Here is a 26,215-nt window from a genome sequence, read left to right on the forward strand (position 1 = left end):
GTAGAATCAGACACGTAGCTGGAACTACTTTCCTGACTGGGCGCAGTGATTTGACGCAGCACCTCCAAAGCTCCACTGGAACTTGGGTCAACAGAACCAAAGGTTTGTTGAGGACTAGAAGAGCGACTGCTGCTACTGATGATGAGGAGGAGGAGGAGGGTTCCTGCTGGACACACCAGCATCCTGGACCTGAGCTAGCTGATGCTAACACTTCCACCCACTACCAGCCATTGGGCTAAGCTAACTAGCCTGGATGTGAGCTAGCTGATGCTAACACTTCCCAACCACTACCAGCCATTGGGCTAAGCTAACCAGCCTGGAGCTGAACTAGCATGTAATGCCTAGCTGAGGTCTTCTACCTCTAAATCCAAGGGTTTTGTGTATCACTGCTCTGACAGCTGGATGAAGAAGATGTGGCTCGTACCAAAAGATGACCCGAAGGGCTTGTAAAATTACGTTTTTGAACAGTTTAGCTGTTGTTAACCGTCAGTCTCTGTTAGCTTCAAGCTAAATATACGTGGCTGGTTTTGTCTTCAGGAGGGGAAAAAAAACATGTTTGCAAGTTCAAGACACCTGATGGTGAGTCGTTGAAAAAAATCACATGAAATGCAGTTGCGTGTTTGGGTAAAAGAAGAAGAAGAAGAAGAAAAAGAACCAACATTATTAGTATACTTACAACAACAACAACACTAAAGTAAGTAAAGTGTTTCATTCTAGATATATTTATATTTTATGTTTCTCAACATCTCCCACATTGACAAAGCAACAACATCATTTTCCAGACTGACGACCTCCTCGCTTTTATTTCAGGGTCAACGCCAAGCAGGAGGCGGCGGCGGATCGAGGAGCCCGCAGCGCTTTGACTGGCGCGGTTCCCTCCTCGGCCGGCAGGTGGCAGCACAGGGCAGGATGCGGCATTGCAGCAGCCGGGAACCCCTGAAGCGAGACTGCTGTTGTCACCCGGAACAACGGTGAGTAAGATCTTCACGACGATGTGTCTCAGGTGACTCGTGCGTTGGAGTGAATTCTGAGGAAACACGCGAGTGTCGGGGTAAATATCAGTAAAGACAGAGCACATGAACGGTTCTGTAAGAGAATTATGTCAGGTAGAGTTCTGTGTCAGAACTTCTCTCATCCCTACACTGGTGCCCAACACTGAGATGTTTTTCTGAAGCAGGTTATTTCACATATTTGTCACTTTTCTGATCAGTTGTTCATATATTGTTTTGTGCTTTATTTTAAATGTTTCTCTTGAGGGATTCCAGAAGTAGTTCAGTTCTCTTCAGACTCTTTTTAGGCATCCAATGTAAGAACAACACCACTGCTGCTCCCACATCAGGTGTGTTTGTTTGCCGTGAATCTTCTTGATGGATCCTGCTTGTGTGCCACGTTGGTAGATTGTGGGTCAAACACACAAGGGGCAACTGGTTTTGTTGACACAATGACACAAATAAACCTGGTTTGTTACCCCTGATAACACACTTAGCACACAACTCATGTCTGCATGTAATGAAGTGCTGCTGAGGAAGAGGAGGAGGAGGAGGAGGAGGAGGAGGCAGGGACTGGGCATGCCCAGCCCAGTGGAGAGGGAGCGAGGGAGGGAGGGAGGGAGAGGAGGGAGGCTGCATGGGAGAGACGAGGAGGGGAGACAGAGTTGAGATGTCTGAGAGCCGCAACAACCTGACAATGATCCGTCCATTTCACAGCATCACGTCCTTTCCCACCTGACGTGACACACACGCACACGCACACACACACGCACACAGCAGGAGCTGGAGGAGGCGGATAAATGTGGACTGCAGTGGCTCTGTCAGCGTGTTGCCTGCAGCAGGCGGCGATGCAACAGCATCTGATGGTCTGTGGCGCCGGGTAGAGCAGCGCCGCTCCAGACTAATCTCCATCTCCTGGTAAGTAGCTGCGTCTGTCGAGTGAGCGGATGAGGGATCGAGTACGCCATGTCTTCAGCTGCAGCTCCATGTAATCGGGATCCGAGGATCCATGCAGCAAGAGCGTGAGTTGAGGGCACTGCATCACCGTGCCGGACCTGTAGGATGCGGATCGGTTAGAGAAAGGTCAAACCCCTCGGCAGCGCTGACGCATCCGTGCGTGCCGCTCACCTCCACCTCCAGCGCCGCTGTCACCCCTGCAGATGGAAGTTCTGTCCTTGGCAGGAAAAGTTGGCTCCTGAGTGTTGATTGTGTACGTGAGGCGACTGTAGATGTCGTCACCTGAGCTCAGACACTCAGGTGAATACACAGCCAGTGTCATCACATGCTCTGCTCCGTCAACACGCCGGATGGTTGCTTTGGAAGATTAAATTCTTCCAAACTCAAATATTTGTCCATTTTCCTCATTTCATGTCGAATGAAAGCAAAAAACTTTGATTTGTAACATTTTGTTAGTCAAGGATCGTTTTTCCCCTTTCATGCAAGACAGAAGTAGAAATACTGCAAGGTGGTTGGACGCTTTCTTGATTTGTGTGTGTGTGTGTGTGTGTGTGTGTGTGTGTGTGTGTGTGTGTGTCACAGTGACCTCTGACCACAAAGTCTTTCTAGTTCATCCATGAGTCCCAGTGGTTGTGTCTCCCTGGTAATGGGAGAGGAGTCTAACTTTACTCTGGAGGTGCACTGGTGTAGACCTGGTCGAACGTCCGCCGTCAGCTGGCTCGTCAAAGTGGTGTTTCTATACGTAGCGATTCAAGATGGCGGACTCGCTTGCACACATGCAAAGTAGCGCCAAGTAAATATGACAGCAATGCACATCTAGTGGCAACATGCTGAGTGTGGAAGATGAAGGACGAGCTTGTTCAGATACCAGGGAGCTGAAAGGACGTGGATGTTTCCTCTGAGCTGTTGGGTTCTGCTGTGACAAACAAAACATCTTCAAACATCTGATGCATATTCATCAGTGAATCACAAGCTAGCTGCAGCGTTAATGAATGTAGCATGCTTTTTTTCTCGACATACAGCTAAATATACAACAGGATTAAATTTGGCTGCAGCCTAATGTAAGCTGCTGCTGTTGGATTACGTTGCAGGAAAAGTCCCCTCTCCTCTGCAGCTCAGAGAGGACGGAGCTGCATGGAGACCCTGTCAAATGTCCCCTCGAAGGCAGAGAGCAGAAGCAGCTGGAAGCATTTTATCTTCATCTGTGGCGGTTTGTGAATCCCACCAGAGGCTGAGTCTAGACTCCAGAAAAAGAGTCTTTTCTTCTCACTTCCCTGCCCAGGGACAGAGGTGAAACACTCACCTGCTCCATCAGCACTGCAGGGCTGCATGTCACAGCGTCTCTGAGGAACCTGCTGCTCCACAAGTCAGCTGCGCTAAACTGCGAGTGTTTGTTACACTGCAGAACTTCATTCAATGAAACATTGGCCCTGTTCACATCTTGGGAGATCCGAGTGAGACTCACTTGGTTCCATTCCTGCCTTCGTCAATCCTGCCACAAGGTCAAAGGGCCCCATGCGTCAGTCTGTCGCCAGACAATCGAGCTGTGTGCCTGCTGAGTGTGGACCAGCTCCTACATACGTGAACGCATTGTTGCCAAAACAACCTGGAAGACCTGGAACATCTTTTCCTGCGACTGTCGTTCGGACACATTAGCAGACAAACAGTCCCAGACCGACTCCGGAACTGGTCTGAGTGGTGGATCAGAACACGCCTCGGAGGTTATTTGCACTCCTGTTCACCTCACCTGAGACCCATTTGAACAGCGAGTGTCAGCTGGGTGATTGTGGGACGTGTTGTCATGTCCAGGTCCAACCTCGTATCTGAACCGTGATGCTCAGTGTCCCAGGACTGTAAATTCCTGGATATTGAACGTTCACTAGTAATTTTTGTGGTGGTCCAGGAAACATTTGTTGTTAAACTGCTGGACTAGCCCTTTAACGACTGTACCAGCTGGGAGTTAACGCAGTGTCGCTCTGTTCAGCTGACAATTTCGTAACATGGCAGCCAGCGAAACACGCTGGGAACTGCAGGAGGAGTTAAGAGCAACAGTTAAGAAAGACCCGTTGCATTTGTGGACTCTGAGATTCCCGATGACCCCTGAGATCCTGTTGTCAGCTGAGAGGGCAGGAGAACGTTTTCCTGTGTGCCTCCACTTGAACAGGGTCAGGGTCATGTGATGAAAGGGCCGCAGCTCAAGGACTCGTTTCCCACCTGGGGGGAGCGATCCACTGGTGTCCTGCTGAGAACTGGGAACCAGCAAAGTCAGTGAGAGCCGGTGGTCTAGGATTGATGATGTCATCGGGACCACATCATCTGTACTGGGACCCCAACAGCTGACACGACAGATGACACGCGGACCACCTGACCTGCTGCTGTCAGGAGCTTCACTGCTAAAAGTAGAATTGTTTCTAAATTTGTGCTTTTGGAGGGAAGGATCAGCAGGCTGGTGCTTGGCGGGACAATGAAAGGTTGCATTGTAGGAAGCAGGGGACACATGGACGGCTTGTGAGTGCTGCGATCTGAGATAACAAGGTGCTGAACAGCGTTCCCATCAGCTCTTCCTGGTTCCTATTCTGGTGTGTGAGAAAGCAGCGTTAGTGACCAGAGCAGGCTTGTTGCTTCTCCTTCCCACGTCCGTTTGGATGTCTTCCTACACTCTCCCGCTCTGAGCTCCCTCTCCCCAGCCCATCATCTCTGTCTGTTTAGTTTTCCACCCAAGAACGAGCAGATCTGGCTGGAATTGAAAGTTATCACCATCATCACCGTGCCTGTTCTGCTCATGATATCCAACACGTTTCAGGGGTGAGGACGGTGATGATGGTGATGGTGGGTGTATTTCAGAGGTGAGAGTGTCGGCAATGAAAGGAGCCTTTGAGCATTTGGATAGGAGGGAGCATGTGTGATGGAGGGGAGCATTTGCTTTTACAGCCCTGCTGTGATTCCCCAGAATGAGCGGACGTCTGCTGCTGGCTGCTGGCTGCTGGCTGCTGGCTGCTGTGCAGATGGAGCACTTTGCAGTGGCCTGGATCCTGTGTGATTAATGAAACACAAATCTGATGAAGAGACGCTTTCTCCTTGCTGTGTGCTGAAACGCAGTCTAGTTTTGTCACGCTGGTCACTCAAACTGTGTGAACGAGGATTTGAAGTGTTTCATAACTCACAACAACAAGTGTCCAGTAGCAGGTGGTTTCATGATTTCTAATAAGGGCTGCATCTCCGTCACCAAATCAAAGGTAATTAATCGAAGACACCATTTCACCACCATTTATGAAATACAGTGTGCTGTGAAGAGTAAAGACAATTGATAGTGCAGGACATTTGGTGAGTCGATTGATGTTCATCTCTGTAGGACTCCTCAAGTTCAGGAAGCAGAGTGGAAGCAATGGCGTCATCTTTTAACCTGATTGTCCTTAACGTTCATCGGGAATGGAGCAGCGGTGGGAGACTCGCCGGCCTCACAAGTGCTGACGAGGAGGTGGAGGCGCTGCAGAGCTGCCTGTCATTCCCACCTGCTCCATGTGTGCCGCTGCCAAACTCTTGACTGGCGTCCTTTGTTGAGGTGGAAGAATGCGCTGACAAATATAAATATAGAGCTTTTCTCCTGAGAAATGATGACGCTGCATCCCCTCAGGTCGCTGCCAAACATCCCCAAACTCCTGGAGGTGTTACAAGTCAATCTAAGCTGCTTTAGCTGGGAGTTTGATCCACTTTCTGTGGCAGGGAGGATTAGCTGATATCGTTAGTCGGACGTGATCGATGACGCGGCAGGATTCTGACTGTGGAGACACTCCAGCTGCTGGCTCCAAGGGCGAATAGAGGTCAAAGGTTCCACATCTGGGGCTGTTCAGGCTAATAGTCCAAGACGTGCAGAATCCTCGATTCCTCGAAGGAGAACTGTGTATTCTATCCTAACCCTCTTAGAAGGGAGGTACTGTACTTTCTGTTTCACTACACTTGCCTCCCTTGTAAAGTTTCTTCATTGATATTAATCAGTGAATTTGTTGTTGTTTTTTTGAGAATGTCAGTCATGATCTCAAAATATTGTTTTCGGTGTGGGAGTAAAAGCTCGGTCTCAACTGTAAAAGAAGGAGATGGAGAAAAAAGACTCAGTGATTGTGACATCAAAAGTCAGAACTGAGTTCAAAATGTCAAAGTTGTGAGATAGAAAGTCTAAAAATTTCAACTAGGAACAATGATTTTTAAAAAATCTCATAATTTAGGTTCTTTTTATCAGATAACATCGACTTCATCAACAACCTCACAGCCTGTGGGAGTCGGTGAAGCCTTGATTTCCTCCCCAGCAGCAGGATTGACAGGATTGACGGTGGAGGCAGTGAAGGCCGTAGTTTATCACTGGTAGTAAATCTGAGGGGACGTAGTCTCAGGGCCAGACCCCCCCCCCCCCCCCCCCACCACCACCACCACCACCACCCCGCCTCCCCCAACTGGATAACCAGATAACCAGCCTTGAGAGCACAGACACCCGTGAGTGAGGGAGGGTCAGCATGCATGTTGGGGCTGTTTCTGACCCCCAGGTTTCAGTTCTGATATCACCACTTGGTTGCGGTCTTGTCAGATGGTTTTGTTGCTTCGAGGAGAAATTTGGTTTGCAGCGGTGAGTCACAACAACAACAAGATTAACACAGAAGAAAGGTTGTAACATCACAACAACCTCCAGAGTAAAAGGAGACTGTGTTTGTTTGTTAAAGTACTTAATCCACTGGGGGGGGGGGGGGATAAAGTGCTGCAGAGGAGTTGAGTCAGAGTGGATGAAGAGCCGTTGGTGCAGTAAAATGTGAACCTGTTGGTCTTGAGCCTGGGGAGCCCGTGTGTCTGCTGCAGAGAGCTGCCGGGTCCCACTTGTCTTGCTGGATATTTTCACAAGTTGGACTGACAGTTTTTGTTGTTAGCATAGCAATCAGTCAAATTTCAGGATTATAGACAGACACGTCCCAGCAAATAGGTGCCCCTTCAGGAACGTTCTCTAAAGGTTCTGTTGTTCTTACACCTTTACAACTTTCAGGGAAAGTCCCTTATTGTCCATCGTCCTCAGGGACAGACGAGAAGACAGAGACCCTTCTCTAAGGAGCTGAGACCCACGCTAGTTGGCTTAGCACAATGAATGGTAGTGGGTGGGAAGTGTGAACGTAAACTAGTATCAGATTGGCATGGAGCTTTGGAGGTGCTGTGTCAAATCCCAGTCAGGAAAGTAGTTCCAGCTATGTGTCTGATTCTGACACTAATGTGTGCTCAGGTCCAGGCTGGTTAGCTTAGCACAATGGCTGGTAGTGGGTGGGAAGTGTTAGCATCAGCTAGCTCAGGTCCAGGCTAGTTAGCTTAGCACAATGGCTGGTAGTGGGTGGAAGTGTTAGCATCAGCTAGCTCAGGTCCAGGATGCTGGTGTGTCCAGCAGGAATCCTCCTCCTCATCATCATCATCAGTAGCAGCAGTCGCTCTTCTAGTCCTCAACAAACCTTTGGTTCTGTTGACCCAAGTTCCAGTGGAGCTTTGGAGGTGCTGCGTCAAATCACCCTAGAGAAGCGTCTCTATCTTCATGTCTGTCTGTGGGGAAGATGGACAATAAAAGACTCTGGCTAAAAGTTCGTTTTAGCTCCAGGACAGTACAGGTCATGTTCTGGATCGGTGATCTGGTAGACCCACATTTGTCAGTTGATCAGATAATTCTGGGTTCATACTCCACGCAGCTCCTTGGTGGGGGGATGCGCTCCCTGGGTGCTTCCCAGTTAATGATTGCTGTAATCACCAACTAGAGATCCTCATTTCCTCCTCATCGTGTTGGAGAGGAGGAGCTCACACATGCTTGAGATGCTCCCGCCCTGCAGACCACACGTCTCCTTCCTCACATTCACGCCTTCATTCTGAGCTGTGCTCCGGCTGGAGGTGGTCCCTGATCTACTCCACACTGACTCAGCACGTATGTGGAAGGCATAGGGGAGGAAGAAGGGGGCGGGGCCGAGGTGATGTGAGCATGGTAATTGGCTGCGTGTGAGTGCTGCTGTCGGCTAGCTGGACGGACAGGTCTGCACTGAGGGAAGGAGGATGAGAGGGAAGGAAGAGGGGCTAGGAAGGAGGATGATGAAGCATGTGGGAGGTGTGAATCCTGCACGGAGGAAGAGAGGATGAGAGGTGAGTATGAGAGGAGAAGAGAGGAGAAGAGACGAGAAGAGACGAGAGGAGATGAGAGGGTTTTTGTCTGCTGGGGGTCGATGGAGACCAGCCAGCGCGTAGTTGACAGGATGATGATGTAGATGACCACAAGACGCTGAAGTACCGTGGGTGCATGCGTGTGTGTGTGTGTGTGTGTGTGTGTGCGCGTGCATGCGTGTGTGTGCGTGCGTGCGTGTGAGTGTGTGTGTGTGTGCGTGCATGCGTGTGTGTGTGTGTGTGTGCGTGCATGCGTGTGTGTGCGTGCGTGCGTGTGTGTGTGTAGGTGTAAGTGGGTATGAAATGTGGGGTTACTATTCTGGGTGCAATCACCATGTGGGAACATGTCTGTACATTCTGTTTAACATGAGCGGTGTTGGCTAAAGCCTCTCCAGTTCAGCAGGAGTGTAGAGTGACAGCGATGATCTCATCATCGCATCACTCCTCTGGTCAACCGCCATCAGGCAGCAAACTGAACGCTGCTTACACTTTGGAGGAGTTTGTAACTCCCCCCGCGCTGTGCATGTGTCTGTGGTGTGAGTTTGCAATGCTGCAGGTTTCCTCGTTTCCCTCGGGCTGTGAATATTTCAAATTACGTTTCTCAGTGCTTTTATTCTCCTGTGGGGTACTGAGCTCTCCGTCCGGGCTCGACCCAAATGGTTCTTTTCAGACATGATGCTGATATCTGCAGATCAGGGCGGCTGGCCAGCTGGTGCATTCCATTCTACTAACCCTCTCAGACTCATCCATAAAACACCTGTCAGGTGTCATTTGACATCGCGAGAAGAACCTCCATCAACAGAGGGGAGACGTATTTGGACTTGGATCAAGGATGTTCATAGTTTTTCTACGAACGCTTCCTGCGTGACGTATTTGGAGTGTGACAAGCATTCCGGGAGACGATTCCCACTCCCCGGCGCTCAGGAACAGACTTGTCTTTACTCTCAGGAACCAAGATTTGGCACCGCTTGAGTGCTTGTGAATTGGTTCTCTCTAATATCAGCATCTTTGGGTCAGGACCCCGACATTGCCGAGCTTTAGAGCCCAGTCCTGCTCAGACTCCAACTCCACGAGAAACGACGAGCAAAGAAAGACAAAATCAGTGCACGACAAACTGTCCTGGTGGTTTGAGAGTAACAATATCAACACCACAGTGGGTTTTCTGGCTTCTAAGAGATTTAGATTTCTCGTGTTCTGTTGGATTTTACCCCAAGTTGTTATTTCAGAATAACAACAGAGAGGAAAAAATATTGAAGATCTTAAACGAGGGCTGAGACAAAAGCGACTGTCTCCTATTGGTCTCACGTTGCGGTCGGTGCTGAGGTTCCTTCCGCCTCAGCGCCGGTCTGCTGCGTTAGTCAGGATTCTGTATGGCGCCGCCACGGTTCAGGGAGACATAGGGGGTGTGACGTGAGCTATCGCTCCTTCCTTGGGAATTTGCATGAGTAGGCAGCTGTGCCAAATCTGAGGTAACCTAATATTGCATGTGGGGAAATCAATGGTGTCTTTCAATTACTGTAGAGCGAGGGGGGGGGGGTTAAAACGAGCCCCCCCCCCCCCTCGCTCTCCCCAGTAGCTTCATAAAAATATCCTCTGGTTTTAATGTGTTCCGGCCTTAACTGCTCAACCTGTCATGTATCCAATACTGCTAGTGCTCAGTGCCAGCTACACATAAGCTGAGAGCTAATATTAGCACGACACCACCCCCGACACACACACGCGCGTGCGCACAAACACACACCTGCAGCCGTCGTATCCGGGGAACTTATATTAGAGTTGGCTAGGGTTTAATTACCTGTGTGATTTGACTCATAAATGTCCAGGCTGAAGGAGCTGATGTGGTGTGTCAAGAAGTGTGTGTCTGCTTGATAGCAACAACAAGGGATGAGTCATCCGCACGGAACAGCGGAGGCCTTTTGTTTATCTCTGTGTGTCAAGACTGGATCCTGGGTGTGCAGGTCCAGGGTCGCCTCTTTAACTGAAACGCTGAATTCCCTCCAGAACTGGACGTGTGAGCTTGGAATCAGTAGAGATGTTGATGTTACAGCACCCCCCCCCCCCCAAGGCCAGACAGAACCCCTTTGAAATGCAACAACAATATCTGTGCAGAACATAGAACGTGGGGAAACTCATCAGTCTGTCACATGAATCAGTCATCAAAAACCTGGCTGTTGTTCATCTGTTGGTGGGAATGTCTTCGTTTATCTTTGGTCAAGATGAAGGACACCTTGAGCTCAGTAAACTTGAGATGACAAGACAGTCAGCTCTTCATTTTATAGACTTTAACCCAAAAAGTACATTGATCCACGATGAGGTGATCGGCTCAAATTAACACACCATCTTTTAGTGAGTCGTTGATTGTCCATCGTCCTCAGAGAGAGAAGGCCAGAGATCACCTCGTCCAGGGAGCTGAGACCCATGCTAGTTAGCTTAGCACAATGAATGGCGGTGGGTTGTTAGCTTCAGCTCCATCAGCTTCAGGTTGTTGGTGTCTTTAGATCCTGTGAATAAATACGAAAGAATACCCCAAATATTTAGACATCTGTGATTTTGTTCCCAACTTCTTGGTGTTGGGCTGGAGTTCACAAAATAACCCATAAATCACTGTTCACATTAGTGAGTCGCATGTTGAACTTGAGGAGCTGAGACACATCGGTGACCTGTCGGAGTTTATTTTCTCTCCACTGTCGAGCGCCGTCGCTCAGTCCTGGTCTGTCCTGGTCACGTAGGACCGAGCTTTCTGTCAATTGACAAGAAAAACTAATTCTGTAAAAATGTACACAAACACACTCCATAAATTCATGAATTTTAATTTAATTGTGGCGTAATCCATTCAGCTGTTAGGTGTGATGGAGGAGTTGTGGTGTAAATCTGGCCGAGCGTGGCAGGTGGCGAGTGCTAATGTCAGTTTCTGTCGGTTCCCCTGGCTCACTGGTGATGGTGCCACCACAACGGCTGCCAAGTTGGACGGATGTCAGCGAACTGGAGGGTCGCACTGCAGCAGCGAGTTAAGGCCACAGTCAGCCCTCGCCAGGAAACAGTCCTACTGCCCCGTCAGAGGAGAGTTTGTCCTTCTACCTGACATTTCTAGTTTTCATCAAGAATCATTGTTTAGTTTTGCTGAAACAAGTTCATCTCATCTGTTACTGGAGAGCAGATTGCTGCTCTCGTACCTAGTCCCCTCCTTCATAGGCTTATCCCACCGGGGGGAACAGGACCGGTACCAGTTCATGAACCATATTTGATTCATTCTGAACGTTCTCACTGACAAATAATTTATCGCAAAGCTCCAAATTAGGTTTGCTACAGGAACCCGAGCAGCTACGGCCTGAAGAAGGCTTTCATTTATGTTCTGGAAAAGCTTGGATGAGCTCTTTCTCTATTAGTGGTGACAGAGATGACAAATCAGACTACAGCTCGTTGTTCACAATGGAACCAAGGAGCCACGTGGTCTCCTCACACCTTTGCGACCCCTCAGAGCCTCCAGCAACAGGACAAAGGGCTCTTTGTGACGGTGTCGCCACGGGAACAGTGGCTCTAAGGTGTGAAAATGACAGAAAACGTGACAGATGGAGAAGCAGTAAAAGTTGCCCGTGAGGACGAAGCATGATTGTATGTTCCAAGGCTTTATTAACAAATCCAACGTGCAAACGGCGTCAAAACTGTTCGCTTACTGGTCAAACACGGAGGACTGGTGAGTTTGGTTAGTTTGAAGGGAGTCGGGTCAAGGAGGGCAAGTATGCCAAGTCTCTCACAAGCTCTCTTTGTTCTGTCCACTTGGATTTTCAACACATTGGTTGTCCCCCCGCCGCCAACATAAGGCGACCCCAAGCTGTCGGCGCTGGCAGCCGTCTGGAGTCCACCGGTCTGGTTTGTGTGGCTGTTTTAAACACAGGAGTTCTGTTGTCGGCGGTGTTGCTGGCGTGGAGAGAGGCATGACTGCGAACATGAATTCAGCTGGTTTGAGTTTAGAGAATGGCCAGTGATCGCACCGATCTAAAAATAGAATAAAAGGACATTTGTGCGGTAGAAGTTAGGTGTTTGGTGTGTATCCAAATGTCCTGTTACATAAGTTAGTTCATCTTGACTTTTTCTCTGAGACAATAAAAACCTGAAATTTAACAGTGGTTTGCACGACTACACAGTCCCAAGTTCTCTTTATGAAATATTATTGAAGTTTTCACATCGTTGAATAACAAATTTACGCCACAAGTTTGAGTGACGGTCAACCGAGCCTCAGTAAGGTGCTGCAGGTCACCGATGCCTGGTCAAATAATGCCAAAGATATTTGATAACTGGGAATATTTAAAGAGCCTTTTACTTCACTTAGAAGGAAAACTGCATGAACAGTGATCGACTCTGTGTGTTCAAATTGTCTCTATCATTAGGACTGTTAAAAATGATGATTATTCAAAATAATTGGCCCACGAGCCCTACTTTGACCAGCCTTGAGCTAGAGACATGACTCCCAAACTGGGTCATGTGCGTCCTCGGGGGTCTGAAGAAGACTGATGGAATGAGCCGGTTCTCCTGGCACACAGAAGTCTTTCTATCATTGATGCGTTACTTTAACAACAGTTCTAAAAATAAAACCTGATCAGATTGTGGTAATCTGACTCTCATTTCATCCTGGCTATCCTGACACTCAGAGACTCTCTCAATTGATTAGTTTCTGGCTGGTATTGTTTCATGGAGCACTCATAAAATCCTGTCAGCAGGTCTTAACACTGGTGAGTCAGAGCGCCAGGGAGAACGTGAGGGGTCATTTCCTGCTTCCTGTCTCAGTAGGATGTCTGCGCGTTATCTCTGACACCATGTACCAACTGAGGTACCATGTCTCCTGGAGATGCTGATGTGAGCAGGAGAATCCAGGCTGCTCAGATCTGGGGTTTACAAAGGAGCTGAGACCCACGCTAGTTAGCTTAGCACAGTGACTGGTAGTGGCAGGGAGGTTTTAGCATCAGCTAGCTCAGGTCCAAGATGCTGCTTAGTTTAGGCCAATGCCTGATAGTGGGTGGGAAGTGTTAGCATCAGCTAGCTCAGGTCCAGGCTGGTTAGCTTAGCCCAATGGCTGGTAGTGGGTGGGACGTGTTAGCATCAGCTAGCTCAGGTCCAGGCTACTTAGCTTAGCCCAATGGCTGGTAGTGAGTGGGAAGTGTTAGCATCAGCTAGCTCAGGTCCAGGATGCTGGTGTCCAGCAGGAATCCTCCTCCTCATCATCATCAGTAGCAGCAGTCGCTCTTCTAGTCCTCAACAAACCTTTGGTTCTGTTGACCCAAGTTCCAGTGGAGCTTTGGAGGTGCTGCGTCAAATCACTGCGCCCAGTCAGGAAAGTAGTTCCAGCTACGTGTCTGATTCTACCACTACAACGTCTTCTCATGTTAAACTGGTATTCATCACCAAGGTTACCACAACCCTCCTGATATTAATGCAGGCAGAGACGGAGCTACGCTAACACTTCCCACCCACTACCATTCACTGTGCTAAGCTAACTAGCCTGGGTCTCAGCTCTCTAGAAGAGGGACTCGGTTTTCTTGTCTGTCTCTGGGGACGATGGACAATAAAAGACTTTTCCTTGAAATATGCTTGTTCCTTTAATTACTTGCAGACTTGCTCTGTGGACACCACGTACTTTGTGTCCACAGTGGCCTTTTCTATTTTTATACTCCCTAACACTTACATTGCATGTTATGTATATATTATTTATGACTATTTACTGAAGTTCTATTTTTGCACTCCCCTTCGCTGGCTGAACACTGCAAATGTCTCTGTCGGGGGTCTGATAAAGAATCATCTTTTCCAATCTTCAAAGGGCTTTGATGCACAATGGAGTTCATTTTTTTTGCCCTCCATGCTGAATTTCTTTTAAATATTTGGGACCAAAGAAGCAATAATATAAATATTATTAAGAAAAGAGTATTCTACACTCCATACTTACATTTCAATGTAGTTTCAGTAATATAATGGGAGGAATTTAATCTTACATGATGAAAGTGTAACAAGACACAAGAGAATACATAAGTTAACAACTCCTTCTTTCTTTCATTCACAGGTATGAGGAATAGCGAGCTGTCGGAGGCGTCCCGTGGGCACGTTTGTCCTCTGGCTGTGTGTCTACACGGACGCTGTGGGAGGGAGAAGAAAGACCATCTAAAAATAAACTCTCACCAGCAGACAAACAAAAACCAAACCAACAAATAGACGACAAGGAGGACAGAGGCGTCTCTCCCACCCAGCCTGTTTCTCCTCTCTGCTCCATTTCTGGTTGTCCTCATTACTAGCTGATAGGAGGTCATGTCCCAGTCTGGAAAAGTCCTTCATCTGTACGTGGAAGTGAGGTCTGCTCCAGAGCAGAATGCAGGGAAGGGGGCCTTTGGAGAAAACGAAGAAGGGATTGCTCAATCGGTTCAGGACAGTCCTGCTGAGCTCCTATCTCAGCTAGCAAACCAGACCACCACCGAGACCACCACCGTTCATCATCGGGTTCACAACATCCAGTCTCCTTCTCCAAACACTGTTAACATTCAGCTCCAGCAAGCCAGCAGCCGCCAATCTCCCACCGCCACCCAGCGCTGGAGTTCCCCCTCGGCCCTTCACTCCCCACCAACGCCTGGAAAGGTCCCTGTCCTTCACACATCTCCCAACTGCCAACGGTGTGACCAGGAGGACGTGAGCGATGGGAAGAGGTCTGTGGTCACCTTCAGTTACATTGAAAAGTCTAATGTGAAGACTTTGGACAGTCCATGCAACAGAGGCAGCAGAGAGGAAAGATCCACCTCCCACCCTCACAAACGCTTCAGTGACCCAGTCTGGTTTGGGAGCCCCAGTTCTTCTTGCAGTTCCAGCCCCAAGCTGGCCTTCCCATCTCCAGGTTCTCCAGGAAGTCACCAGCAGATGGTCTCCCTCGGCCTCCGCCAGCCACCATGGGACCCCATTGGCAGGGCAGCTACCCAAAGGGCTGTGGAGGAGTTTGGTTCGCCTTTACTGAGGATTAAACTGGCCCACGCACTTGAGCACACCTCATTTTCATGCTACAACAAACAGCCACGATGTCAGTCCTGGGCCGGGTCTCCTGTTCAGTGCCAGAAAACAAACCCTAAAGACCATGTCACAGAGAGAGGCCAGGCTGGGCTGCCTCGGAGCTTAGCCTCAGACCAGCTATCCTCCCAGTCAAGGAAGTCTCCTCACACGCAGAGTCCTCCATACTGGTCTGGAGGGGCTGTGACAGAAAGTCCAGCCACCAAACAACAGGTACATAACCTCTGCAAGAGAAGCAGCTCACCTCACCAACTTGGCAATAATGTAGTCGAGGGCTTGAACCAGTTAAGTGACAGTAAATCTTCCTCGCCGGCTCACAGCCCGGTCGTAGCTCGCCGGCTGGCCGAGGAAGCCACCAAAGTCTCTTCTGTTTTCACTGAGGCCAGGAGATCCTCGTTGCACAATTCTTTAGGTGACCTTGTGAGCAGCTCAAGCTACGGAGAATGTCACAAATCTGCACCAAATGCACAACAGTTTAAAATGAACATCCCTTTAAACATGCCAGCAACCGACAACACCGATTCTCACCAGCCTGAAAAGTGCATTCAGAAGTCCCAGCATCAGAGTTCCCCCGCCCTTCCTTCACGTGTCCTCCGTCCCTCTCATCCTCCCACTGAGCTCAGCTCCCCCATGAGGGACCCCAGGCTATTCCAAGCTGAGCTGCGAGCTCCAGATACCCCCACCCTACATCGGCGCCAGCCGCCACAGTACACCGGCGACTCCTGGTCCCCAAGCATGGACTGGAGAGGAGACCCGAGCGGGTTCGAGAGAGGGGACTGCACTGAGCTCGCTCGAAGACTCTTCATCAATCAAGGGGTCGAGGAGACGCCAGTCAGCTGGACGTCCAGGCAGCAGTGGGGGGATCATGTGATGAACAGCACGGGCACCGACTCTGTGTTCATATCCAACAGTGGCCAAACTCCGGATCGTCAGTCCAGCCGACGGCGGAGGCCTCTCAGCCCTGCAGCTCAGCAGAAACGAGCTGAGCAGCGGCGGAGAGAGATCCTGCTGCTGGGACCTGTGGTGCTGGACTCTCCTGAGGAGGACGAGGGCTGTGACGAGGAAGGGGAGGGCAATGAGGTGGAGGGTTTTGTAGCAGAGCAGCAGCCGAACCTGCAGAGGGTGGAGAATCCTCAGGAGGTGGAGCCAAACGGAGCAGTGGGAGGATCGTCGTCGAGGAGCTCCAGTGGGGTAACAGGCAGCCTGGGGGACAGGGACTGTGTGTCCCCAGAGTCCAGTCAGTCCAGCCACCAGAGCAATGAGACCGGAGCCGCCACCTCAGGAATACAGGTGTGTAACGGCTGGATGGGGCCAAATCTGGAACCCACAAAGCTGCAAATTCTAAATGGTCTTTGGGCTGAGCTGAGTGGCGTAAACACCTGAGTTCAGAACCTGGTGGGGTTCGCACCATAGAAGAAGCAGCAGATCTTTACATCTCTGGTGGTCCCTAAAACCTGGGCTTCTGCCTCGTTTAGAAGTGTGACAGTTCACCAAAATCTCACAGTTTGATTCGGGCTGGGAAATGTAACAATATAATACACATATTTTGATGTGAGACCAAGTATCAACTTAGATTTTGTATGTAATTATTTACATTATTTGTAATGGTTGTAAAATCATTTTTGACATACTGGAATCACGTATATGCACCCAGCAAGTGGATTTTGCCTTTCCAGTTCTCTCTAACAGAAGTCTTGAGCTCATAAAGGTGTTTCTCCCTCCTGCATCACTTCTCAGAATGCCATGTATATTTAGCCTGAAGCTAACGGAGACTGACGGCTAACAACAGATAAACTGTCCAGGGACGTCCATTTTCAAACTCATCAGGTATAATCCACATCTTCTTTTTCTATCCACATGCTCCGAATGATGCACTTGAGTTAAAGAGACATTTTTGGACAGTTTAGCTGTAGACGTGACTGGCTCTTCTTTGCATTCTGGAGTCACAAGTATCAAGTGTGGCTTTAATACATGAGATCTCTCTGGCAGCAATGAGGGATCATGTCCCTAAAAGTGGGACCAGTCCTCTAATTCTGTGTTGCAGCACTTGTCTCTAGTGTGTCTCATTGTGTCTTTCAGACGGACAGCGGCTGTGCAGCGCCGGTTCCCTCCCTCCACTGTCAGAGGATCGCTCGGGCCAAATGGGAGTTTTTATTCGGAGCCCCCGCTGAGGAGGCTGCGAGCCGGGGGGAGAAAAGTGAGAGCGCATCCTCCACCGTTACATCCTGCTGTCAGCCTTGGTGTCAAATCAGAGGAACAGTTTACAGTTTTGACTTTGTTCGTCTTCGGCAAAGATTTCAGCCGGATTCTAAAGAGTTGAGACCTGTTGTTGTACTGCTGCTTCAGATACTTAGTGGCTCTGACAGATATCATCATCGTTAAATGGAAGCAAAGCTGCAAGAACGTCATCATCATTTAAAGGTTGCGACATCTAAAAACCTGAGTTGGGTTGATGAGAGACGCTGCACTGTAAACTGAGGCTGATACGGTTTTATGTGATGTGTTGCAAAAGGAAGTCCATGTTAGGGTTTGGAGTATTGATGCAGTATCAGGGGAAAAAGTCAGTATTTGGATCACTAAGATTGGGATATTTGTTTAAATAAGTTTTATTTTGAGGGCACTGACAGCAGACATGTCAACGCAACACTGATGATACGTGTTTGCCAAATAAAGACGATCAATATTCAGGCCCAATATTATTATTTATCTTATTATTTTATCTATCCTGATAAAATTGTGCTGTGACACGTTTATTATTATTGGATTGTGAGTTACTCATCACAAATATTAGATTTAATATGGGAAACTCTCCCCCTGCAGATTCTTTGGAAGCCTCCACAGCGCCTCCTAGCGGCAACTCCAGCGAGTCTCCCACCCCGACGCCGCCCACCTCCTTGCCTCTGCTTTCTGCCAATCACGAGGTGCAACATGTGGAAGTAGAGCTGGTGACTCCTCCCCCAGCCGTGATTGGGACGTCCCCAAAAACTGGCATCATCCGCCGAACGCTGAAGTACTCTGAGACCGACCTGGACGCCGTCCCACTGCGCTGTTACCGGGAGACGGACATAGACGAGGTGCTGCTGGCCGAGCTGGACGACGGAGACTCCGCCTTTGGGAGTAACCGCAGTGTGCAGGGCACGTCAGGGACAGGCAGCAGCCCACTGGGGGGGCTGGCGTATGGGAGGACAGATGGAGAAGGGGAGGACAGGAGAGGGGGAGGCCAGGAAGAAGAGGAAGATGAAGAGGATGAGGAGGAAGAGGAAGAAATGGTGAGCTGGGCCAGTGTGAGGATGCAAGGAGACAACAGGAAGCAGCAGTACGCTGCGGAGGAGGAGCCGGAGGTGTTCGGACACCTTCTGAAGAGGTGAACACACACATGCAGTCACACACACGTGGACGCCACGCAGTCTGATGTCACCAGATGAGTGCCGGCGAGTTTGCAGCCATTTTTACTTTTTAACACAGTGCAGGCTTCTTGGGTTCAAGGAGAGCACGTGCTCACACACACACACACACACACACACACACACACACTCAAACACAAGCTTGTTAACACACTCAAATATTCTGGCAGCAGGATTTCCCCCTGACCTATATTTTGATCTAAATTTAAATCTCATCCATTGTGGAGTCATCGGAGCGCCGTAAAAAGTAAAAGATATTGACCTACATCAGATGTGGACAGGGTATCAGATGTGGACAGTGTATCAGATGTGGACAGTCTATCAGATGTGGACAGGGTATCAGATGTGGACCGTATATCAGATGTGGACAGGGTATCAGATGTGGACCGTATATCAGATGTGGACCGTGTATCAGATGTGGACAGTGTATCAGATGTGGACAGTGTATCAGATGTGGACAGTGTATCAGATGTGGACAGTGTATCAGATGTGGACAGTCTATCAGATGTGGACAGGGTATCAGATGTGGACAGTGTATCAGATGTGGACAGTCTATCAGATGTGGACAGTGTATCAGATGTGGACAGTGTATCAGATGTGGACCGTATATCAGATGTGGACAGGGTATCAGATGTGGACCGTATATCAGATGTGGACAGGGTATCAGATGTGGACCGTATATCAGATGTGGACAGGGTATCAGATGTGGACAGTGTATCAGATGTGGACAGGGTATCAGATGTGGACAGGGTATCAGATGTGGACAGTCTATCAGATGTGGACAGGGTATCAGATGTGGACAGTGTATCAGATGTGGACCGTATATCAGATGTGGACAGGGTATCAGATGTGGACCGTATATCAGATGTGGACAGGGTATCAAATGTGGACAGTGTATCAGATGTGGACCGTATATCAGATGTGGACAGGGTATCAGATGTGGACAGTGTATCAGATGTGGACAGGGTATCAGATGTGGACAGGGTATCAGATGTGGACAGGGTATCAAATGTGGACAGTCTATCAGATGTGGACAGGGTATCAGATGTGGACAGTGTATCAGATGTGGACCGTATATCAGATGTGGACAGGGTATCAGATGTGGACCGTATATCAGATGTGGACAGGGTATCAGATGTGGACAGTGTATCAGATGTGGACCGTATATCAGATGTGGACAGGGTATCAGATGTGGACAGGGTATCAGATGTGGACAGTGTATCAGATGTGGACAGGGTATCAAATGTGGACAGTGTATCAGATGTGGACAGGGTGTCAGATGTGGACAGGGTATCAGATGTGGACAGGGTATCAGATGTGGACAGCAAAGAGAGATGAAGATAATCTCCCTTTCCTGTCCACATTTTATCAGTAATATTTTGTATGTAGTATATCAAATAATACTCTGTATATTCAAATATCTTTTTACTACAATCCTTACTGGATAATCTTCCCTCATGAAAAAAGCATTTGGGAAAAAAAGAACAGGAAAAATAAAATGATGCCTTTTTGTAAAAATACGCAGGAAGATAAAGAAATTTATTATTTGTAAAGATATAAAAAAGACTCATATTATGAAATGAATCTGAAAATTGAAAATAAATTAAAACATTGACTACATAAAATGATGTTCTCATCCACTATTTTTCCTATTTTGAATTATTCTTAAATAATTGTATTTATCAGGCTTCCTGTACTCATTTGCTTTTACAAATTCATACTTTTTTAGCGCTCCTGTTACTTCATATGCAGTTCATGTTGAATTATTACTGCAGTTTTCTGTGAATGAGAGCGAATCCGTCGCAGCTCCTCGCAGGCTGATGGTTTTAGCAGCTACAGGTGTTGTCCTTTCTTCGCTAAACATGGTAAAGACTGTTGTTGTCGTTGTTGTTGTTTTTGTTGTTGTTGTTGTGTTCTCTATCCAGACCGATGGAAACTTTTTTTGACAACCACCATCCAGCCCTGAAGTCGCCCATCTTGGTGTCGGGGCCTCGCTGCGGCGCTGAGGACACCTTCAGCCGCCATTTTGAGAGCATCATGGAGTCCCACCGAGCCAAAGGGACGTCGTACAACAGCCTGGACAGCGAGGAGCTGCTGACCTCTCACACCCAGACTGTCCTGACCTTTGACCTTCCCACCTTTACTCCAGCAATACACGGGCCGGTCTGCCAGAGCGCCAGACAGATCGTTCAACTCAGCTTTGCCCCTCTAGCTCACGACGAGAGACCCACGCTGTCTGATTCCATCTTAACGGTGACGGGTGACTCGGACGCCACCCGAGCTCCCTCCAGCGAGAGGCTGAGCAGCGGGTCAGACGACACGCCCCCTAGAGGACGAGATTGTGCACAGCTGGGGAGCAGCTGGTACAGCAATCTGTCTTTCTCCCTCCCGAGGTGAGTTCAGCGCCACCTTGTCGGCGGTGTGTTTATCTGATCTTTTGATCTTTCTTACTGCTTCAACAATTCACGCAAAAACTGTTTTTACCAAACTAAGAGAACCCGGTACATTTTAAATGGGCCAGATGAGTCACAGCGCCATCTGGTGGCTACAGGAAATGACTAAATGTTTTTTACACGTTGATCTCCTCCTGCTACCGGGTGGACCAGGTCCTCTCAGAAGTGGTCAGAACCTCCTTCAGACCCTGGTGACGGGTCACTGTGAAGACTGAGAGTTTACCAGGGCGAGGAGGCGGCCATGTTTGATCTTAGCTGATAGAACAGCTGTAGTAACTGGAGTCACATGGTCAGATCCTTGATGAGAGTCCTGAAGACGTCTACGAGTTGGGTTTCAGTCATAATGCGGTTACAGGAAGTAAATCTGATGGAACAAACATCACATGACATTGTGTTGTCATCACCTGACCTACAACTACGTCACCTACACGAAGTGTGTGCGGAGGCAGGAAGTGATATTAGCGCCACGGTGCAGCATGAATCTGGTTCTACATACAAAATACAAATGTTGACCCTGGGACTCGGTGATGCTGGTGGTTCTAAACGATCTCATGTGACTGTATTCAGTGTTAAAATGTCCCGGCCGAGGTCAGAACCCTTCAACGGGCCGTAATCAGCCGCTCCAGCTGCGTGAGCGTTTATTCCAGGCTGGTTCTCCTCCTGTGGAGCAGTGCTGCAGCGCTGCTCTTGAGTGAAGGTCGCTGGAAAGCTGCCGGCAGTCCTGCTGCCTGTCAGGACACCCATGAATATGCTAGTGATATGCAAGTCCATCTGTATCTAAAAGTGTTTGTGTGTGTGCGTGTGTGTGTGTGTGTGTATACGTGGAGAGGAATGCGGGGCTGATGGAGGAAGATGCTGGTGCAGCAGTGACAGACTCACCTTGACTGTCCCATCTGTGATTCAGGAGCCTTTAACATCCTCAGTCTCTGTTACTCACCACTTTGCTGCGGTGCAAAACAGTAAAGCACCACAGAAGAAGAATAGAAGCACCGATGTATGTACATGCACGAATGCGTGGCAGGTAGCAGAGTGTGTATCTCAGTCTGACAGGGTCCTCGAGAGTGACAACTCACCAGACTGGCTTTGTGAATGTCACCCCCCCAAAAAAAGAAAAAGTGTGACAGCACTGCAGAGGATGAAGTGAGCTGGCTGCAGCTGTGACCACAAGATGGCAGCAGAAGGCAGGAGAGCGATGGTGTCCTGGGGGAGCGAAATCCTCTGAAGCACCTGTCTAACTTCACCCAGGGGAGGATTTGACCCTGAAGACTTTGTCCTGTGAAAGTTTTAGCCTGGAGCGAAAGGGTCGGGTCCACTCCGTCGTCTCCTCATGTTGCTCCCTGAACTTAAAACGCTTTTCCACTCAAGAAGAGTCTTTTGCTTTTCAAGCAAAGGCAGAAAGTAACAAAGTATAGTAAAGTATTTTTACTTTAAGAACTGTACTTAGGTACAATTTTTATGTAAATGTACTTTACATGAGTACTGAGACTGTATACTTTTGTTTTGATACACTTTAAAGGAAACAATTGCTCTTTTTACATTAATCTGATCCCATCTGTTTCTAATTACCTCTAAGAAATATTTTGCATAGAAAACATGACAAAACTGATGAGGGTTATGTACTTTTGTATTATACACAATCAGAGCAGCACAACTGGACCTTGAGAGGTCAAGGAGTGAATACTCCCAAGCACTGGAATACACACACTTCATGTAGAATGTGTACTTTTACTTCGAACACTTAAGTAAACACAATATCCACTAATTCTCTCGTGACCTGGTGCCCTGAGCTCACAAACACTTTGATTTGAGCTGAAAACAAACTGGTGGGTTGTACAGGAAGATTCATTTGAGCATTTGTTTTGGACACTTTAGCTGTTGTTAGCCGCCAGTCTCCGTTAGCTTCGAGCTAAATTCATGTGGCTGGTTCTTTCTGCATTCTTGGGTCACAAAGAAGTGACGAAGGAGGGGAAAAATATCTTTGTGAGCTCAAGACTCCCATTAGGGAATAACGAGAGTTAGCAGGGTTAGCGAGTCACCGTTAAATCTTCTGATGTGGTAAAAACAGGACCTTGCGGGGAGGAACCGGGTCTCAAGTTTCAGGTGATTCACGTAGAAATACTTCCTCTCACATGAGAGGTCAAAATGTTTGCTCGGCTCGGTCTTATCACATTCGCGGCAGGCCCGACTCCAGCAGTCCTGGAATCCTCCAGGCAAATATTTCTGACGGCTTGTCCATACTTTGATAAAAGTTGGAATGTCCCTCCCTACCCTCCTCTTCCTCGCCACCCCCCCACGTCAGCCCGTACCATCACACAGAGGCTCATTGTCTGGGCTGAGAGGCCTTCATGTACGTCAGGAGAGGGTTAAAGCAGACTGGTCTCTCAGGACCTGGATCCACTGAGCTGGTTCCTGATGGGATGATGAACAAGTGGCTGAGCCGTGTGATTGTGAACACGCCTGTAAACCCTGACACCATGTATACAGACGCGACAGTGATGTTTACAAAAGGTCACCTGTTCTTTACCCCTGGCTGCTATAGTTGTTTAGGTACACACACACACACACACACACACACACACACACAGCAAGTTTAAACCTGACACCTCAGATCTGTGTTTTCTCTGTGGGTGTGTTACAATCCAGAAACAATACAGACGATACTTTGTAAAACAAGCCAGACTTGAGTGTTTGTAATTAGAGATGCAGATGGAGAGAGAGAGAGGGAGGGAGAGAGAGAAAGAGAGGGAAATGAATGAGGTCGAGGCAAAGTTTCATGCCGTGGTCTGGATCCAAGGTCAGCAGGGGACAGCCAGAGTTTACAAAGCGGAATAAGGTGGGGGAGAGGGGGGAGAGAGGGAGGAGGGAGGAGAGGAGAAGTGAAACGACAGCAAACAGACTCAGAGGGAGAAAACGATTGAGGCGGAGAGACAAACAGCTCTTCTTTGAGGGACGGACGCCGGCTGTGAAGATCAAATGAGCACAGAGGGGGCCGACGGGACCGGTCCAGGAAGGTCCCAGTCTGCCGGCCTGCTGGGGCGACTACAGGTGCTGCACCCACGCTAGCTCAGGCGTGCGCGGGAGTGGATGTCGACAGGAATGCGGTCAGGTTACGGCGCCATGAGGAGAGGAGGGGTCAGTGGGCTGAGCAGTGTGGGGCGAAGCGCTTTGCAGGGGACGGCGGTGAGGTCGCCGTCCATCTTCTGCTGTCGTGGTTCCCCTGCAGTCAGAGAGGAGAGGTGTCCGGGGGTCGCCCTGTCTTTCCACAGGTAGGGCCCCCACTCAGGAACCTGTTACACCTGATTCTTCTTTGCTCCTGAGTGGATCAGGAGGCCAGTGGAATGTGTGTATCTGTCTTTCCTACCCAGCTTGACAATGATCCTCCGAAGGGGAGGCGGCTTGTTCAGTGTCAGGACACCGGCGTGGTCAAACTTCTCCGGCTGGCAGTGAAAATGTCTCCGCGCCGCGTCGAATGGTCTCAGAGTTCTTGCTGCGGGTTCCCTCTTGGCTCAGTGTGACCTGGTAGTCTTAAATTATCATCAGACGATAACTCAGATGTGATCAGAGCGGTGAAACACTTCCAAGTGGCTTAATTAAGAAGTGATGAATGTAGATGAGATTTTGAACGTCGTCGTTAAAGCGTGTAATCAAGCCAAGTGTTGGGGGTGATTTACAGGTGTTGTTCTGTTCCTGCTCTTCTGCATCTTCTTCTCCTTCTCCTCTCTTTTCATCAGCGTTCATGTGACATCTTTTCTCTCCCGCTGTCCTGTTTTAACATCGGATTCAGCTGAGAACTTGAATTGTTAACACATTCATCAGATATTAGTTCCAGTAAACTATTGAGCTCCTTGAGTTATTAGTTCTGTCCTCCTCCTCCATCTTTTCAATTATTTACCAGTCACATCAGTTGTCGTCTGTTTTCTTCACACTTCCACGCTAAACTTGGTTTCCTGTCGTTTTCCTCCTGACCTCGTGGGCTCATCCTTCCTGTCTTCCACCCTCAGCAGGGACAAGGCTCGCCTGGCCACCGATTCAGAGCTGGACCACGACCTCAGCGAAAGGCTGGGCCCCGGCAGCAGCGAAACTCTCACCAATGGAAGTCACCGCGCCGACGTGGCGGCCGCCAAACGCTTGGCCAAACGCCTCTTCAACTTGGACGGCTTCAGGAAGTCCGACGTGGCTCGCCACCTCAGCAAGAAGTGAGTTAGGAGAAGTGTTCCTGCGCACGAATGTGTGTTTTGCATTTCAACTGCTCACTTATGTACGCCTTGAGCTCTCGACGATGTTTCCATGAGCTTGGAGCTAAGTGTACGTGGCTGGCTCTTCCTGCATTCTGCAGTCCCAAAGAAGCAATGAAGGAGGGGAAAAAAACATTTCAATCAATTCTTCACGATAACAACAGATAAACTGCGGAGAAGCAGAATTTCTCTGATTTTCTTGGTCGGTGTACATATTTGGCAGCGATGTTATTAACTCAGCTTGAGTGCGGGCCAGCAGTTTTTCAGGGACGCTCGTAAGTAAGTAGGTACTTTTAGTATTTCTCTCCCTGAAGGAGCCTTTAAGTGGTCTGACAGGTGCGATTCCTGCAGCTGCAGGATGCAGGGAGGTTTCCTGAGGTAGAAAAACTGCATGTTTAGCAGCCGACCACTGATGAGCTGCTTGTTCATGCTGATGAGGAAGAATTTGGGATTCGAGGGTTTCCTCCTCCTGATAGGTGCAGCCTAGGAAGAGTCTGCCTTCTGGTCTGCCTGGCAGGACGAACTGAAGCCTTTAATTGAGCTCACCAAGCTTTTCAAGCATTTGATTGACAGTAATGTGCTTTTGATCACTGGCCTTGTTTTTTTATTTTTTACTTTTTCTTCAGGATGTTTTGTTCTCCCTCATCTCTCAGTTGAAATCTGTCTGTTTTCAGCAACGACTTCAGCCGAATGGTGGCAGAAGAGTATCTGAGCTTCTTCGACTTCTCAGGCCTCGCTCTTGACCAGGCGCTGCGGTGAGAGCAACACCACCGTCGACGCAGCCGACACTCCCAGTTCCAGGCAGTTTTTCATATTTGTAAAACAATAATGCAGTTTTAAAGTGCAGCTGTGGTCAGAATGGAGAAGCAAACTTTCCCTGAGAGGGTTTTTAATCATGTTCTTTCCTCTGAGAGATGACGACTCTGATTTGGCCTCAATTAGATGAGAAGATGCATTTTTTATTTCATAAA

The 26,215-nt window shown here is 48.8% G+C and overlaps 1 protein-coding gene across 4 annotated transcripts in view; it reads left to right on the forward strand.

Moving 5' to 3' along the window:
- Positions 1-823: 823 nt before the first annotated feature.
- Positions 824-26,215, forward strand: part of LOC147240069 (uncharacterized) — a 54,149-nt gene continuing 28,757 nt past the window's right edge. The window contains exons 1-7 of one of the 4 annotated variants that reach the window (XM_086195028.1): positions 824-971; positions 14,167-16,442; positions 17,232-17,349; positions 17,973-18,516; positions 20,482-20,949; positions 25,011-25,205; positions 25,919-25,999. In XM_086195028.1, coding sequence (XP_086051154.1) covers positions 14,409-16,442; positions 17,232-17,349; positions 17,973-18,516; positions 20,482-20,949; positions 25,011-25,205; positions 25,919-25,999 — 3,440 coding nt within the window. In that variant the 5' untranslated portion in view covers positions 824-971; positions 14,167-14,408. Of the gene's footprint in view, positions 1,052-1,632; positions 1,908-7,985; positions 8,097-14,166; positions 16,443-17,231; positions 17,350-17,972; positions 18,517-20,481; positions 20,950-25,010; positions 25,206-25,918; positions 26,000-26,215 lie in introns of those variants that run through there. The other 3 variants (XM_086195027.1, XM_086195025.1, XM_086195026.1) reach the window with 3 other exon arrangements.

The sequence above is a fragment of the Aulostomus chinensis genome, chromosome 23 (genome assembly GCF_037954235.1).
Source record: "Aulostomus chinensis isolate RoL2024-O1b breed Wild chromosome 23, RoL_Achi_v1.0, whole genome shotgun sequence".
Classification (NCBI taxonomy): Eukaryota; Metazoa; Chordata; class Actinopteri; order Syngnathiformes; family Aulostomidae; genus Aulostomus; species Aulostomus chinensis.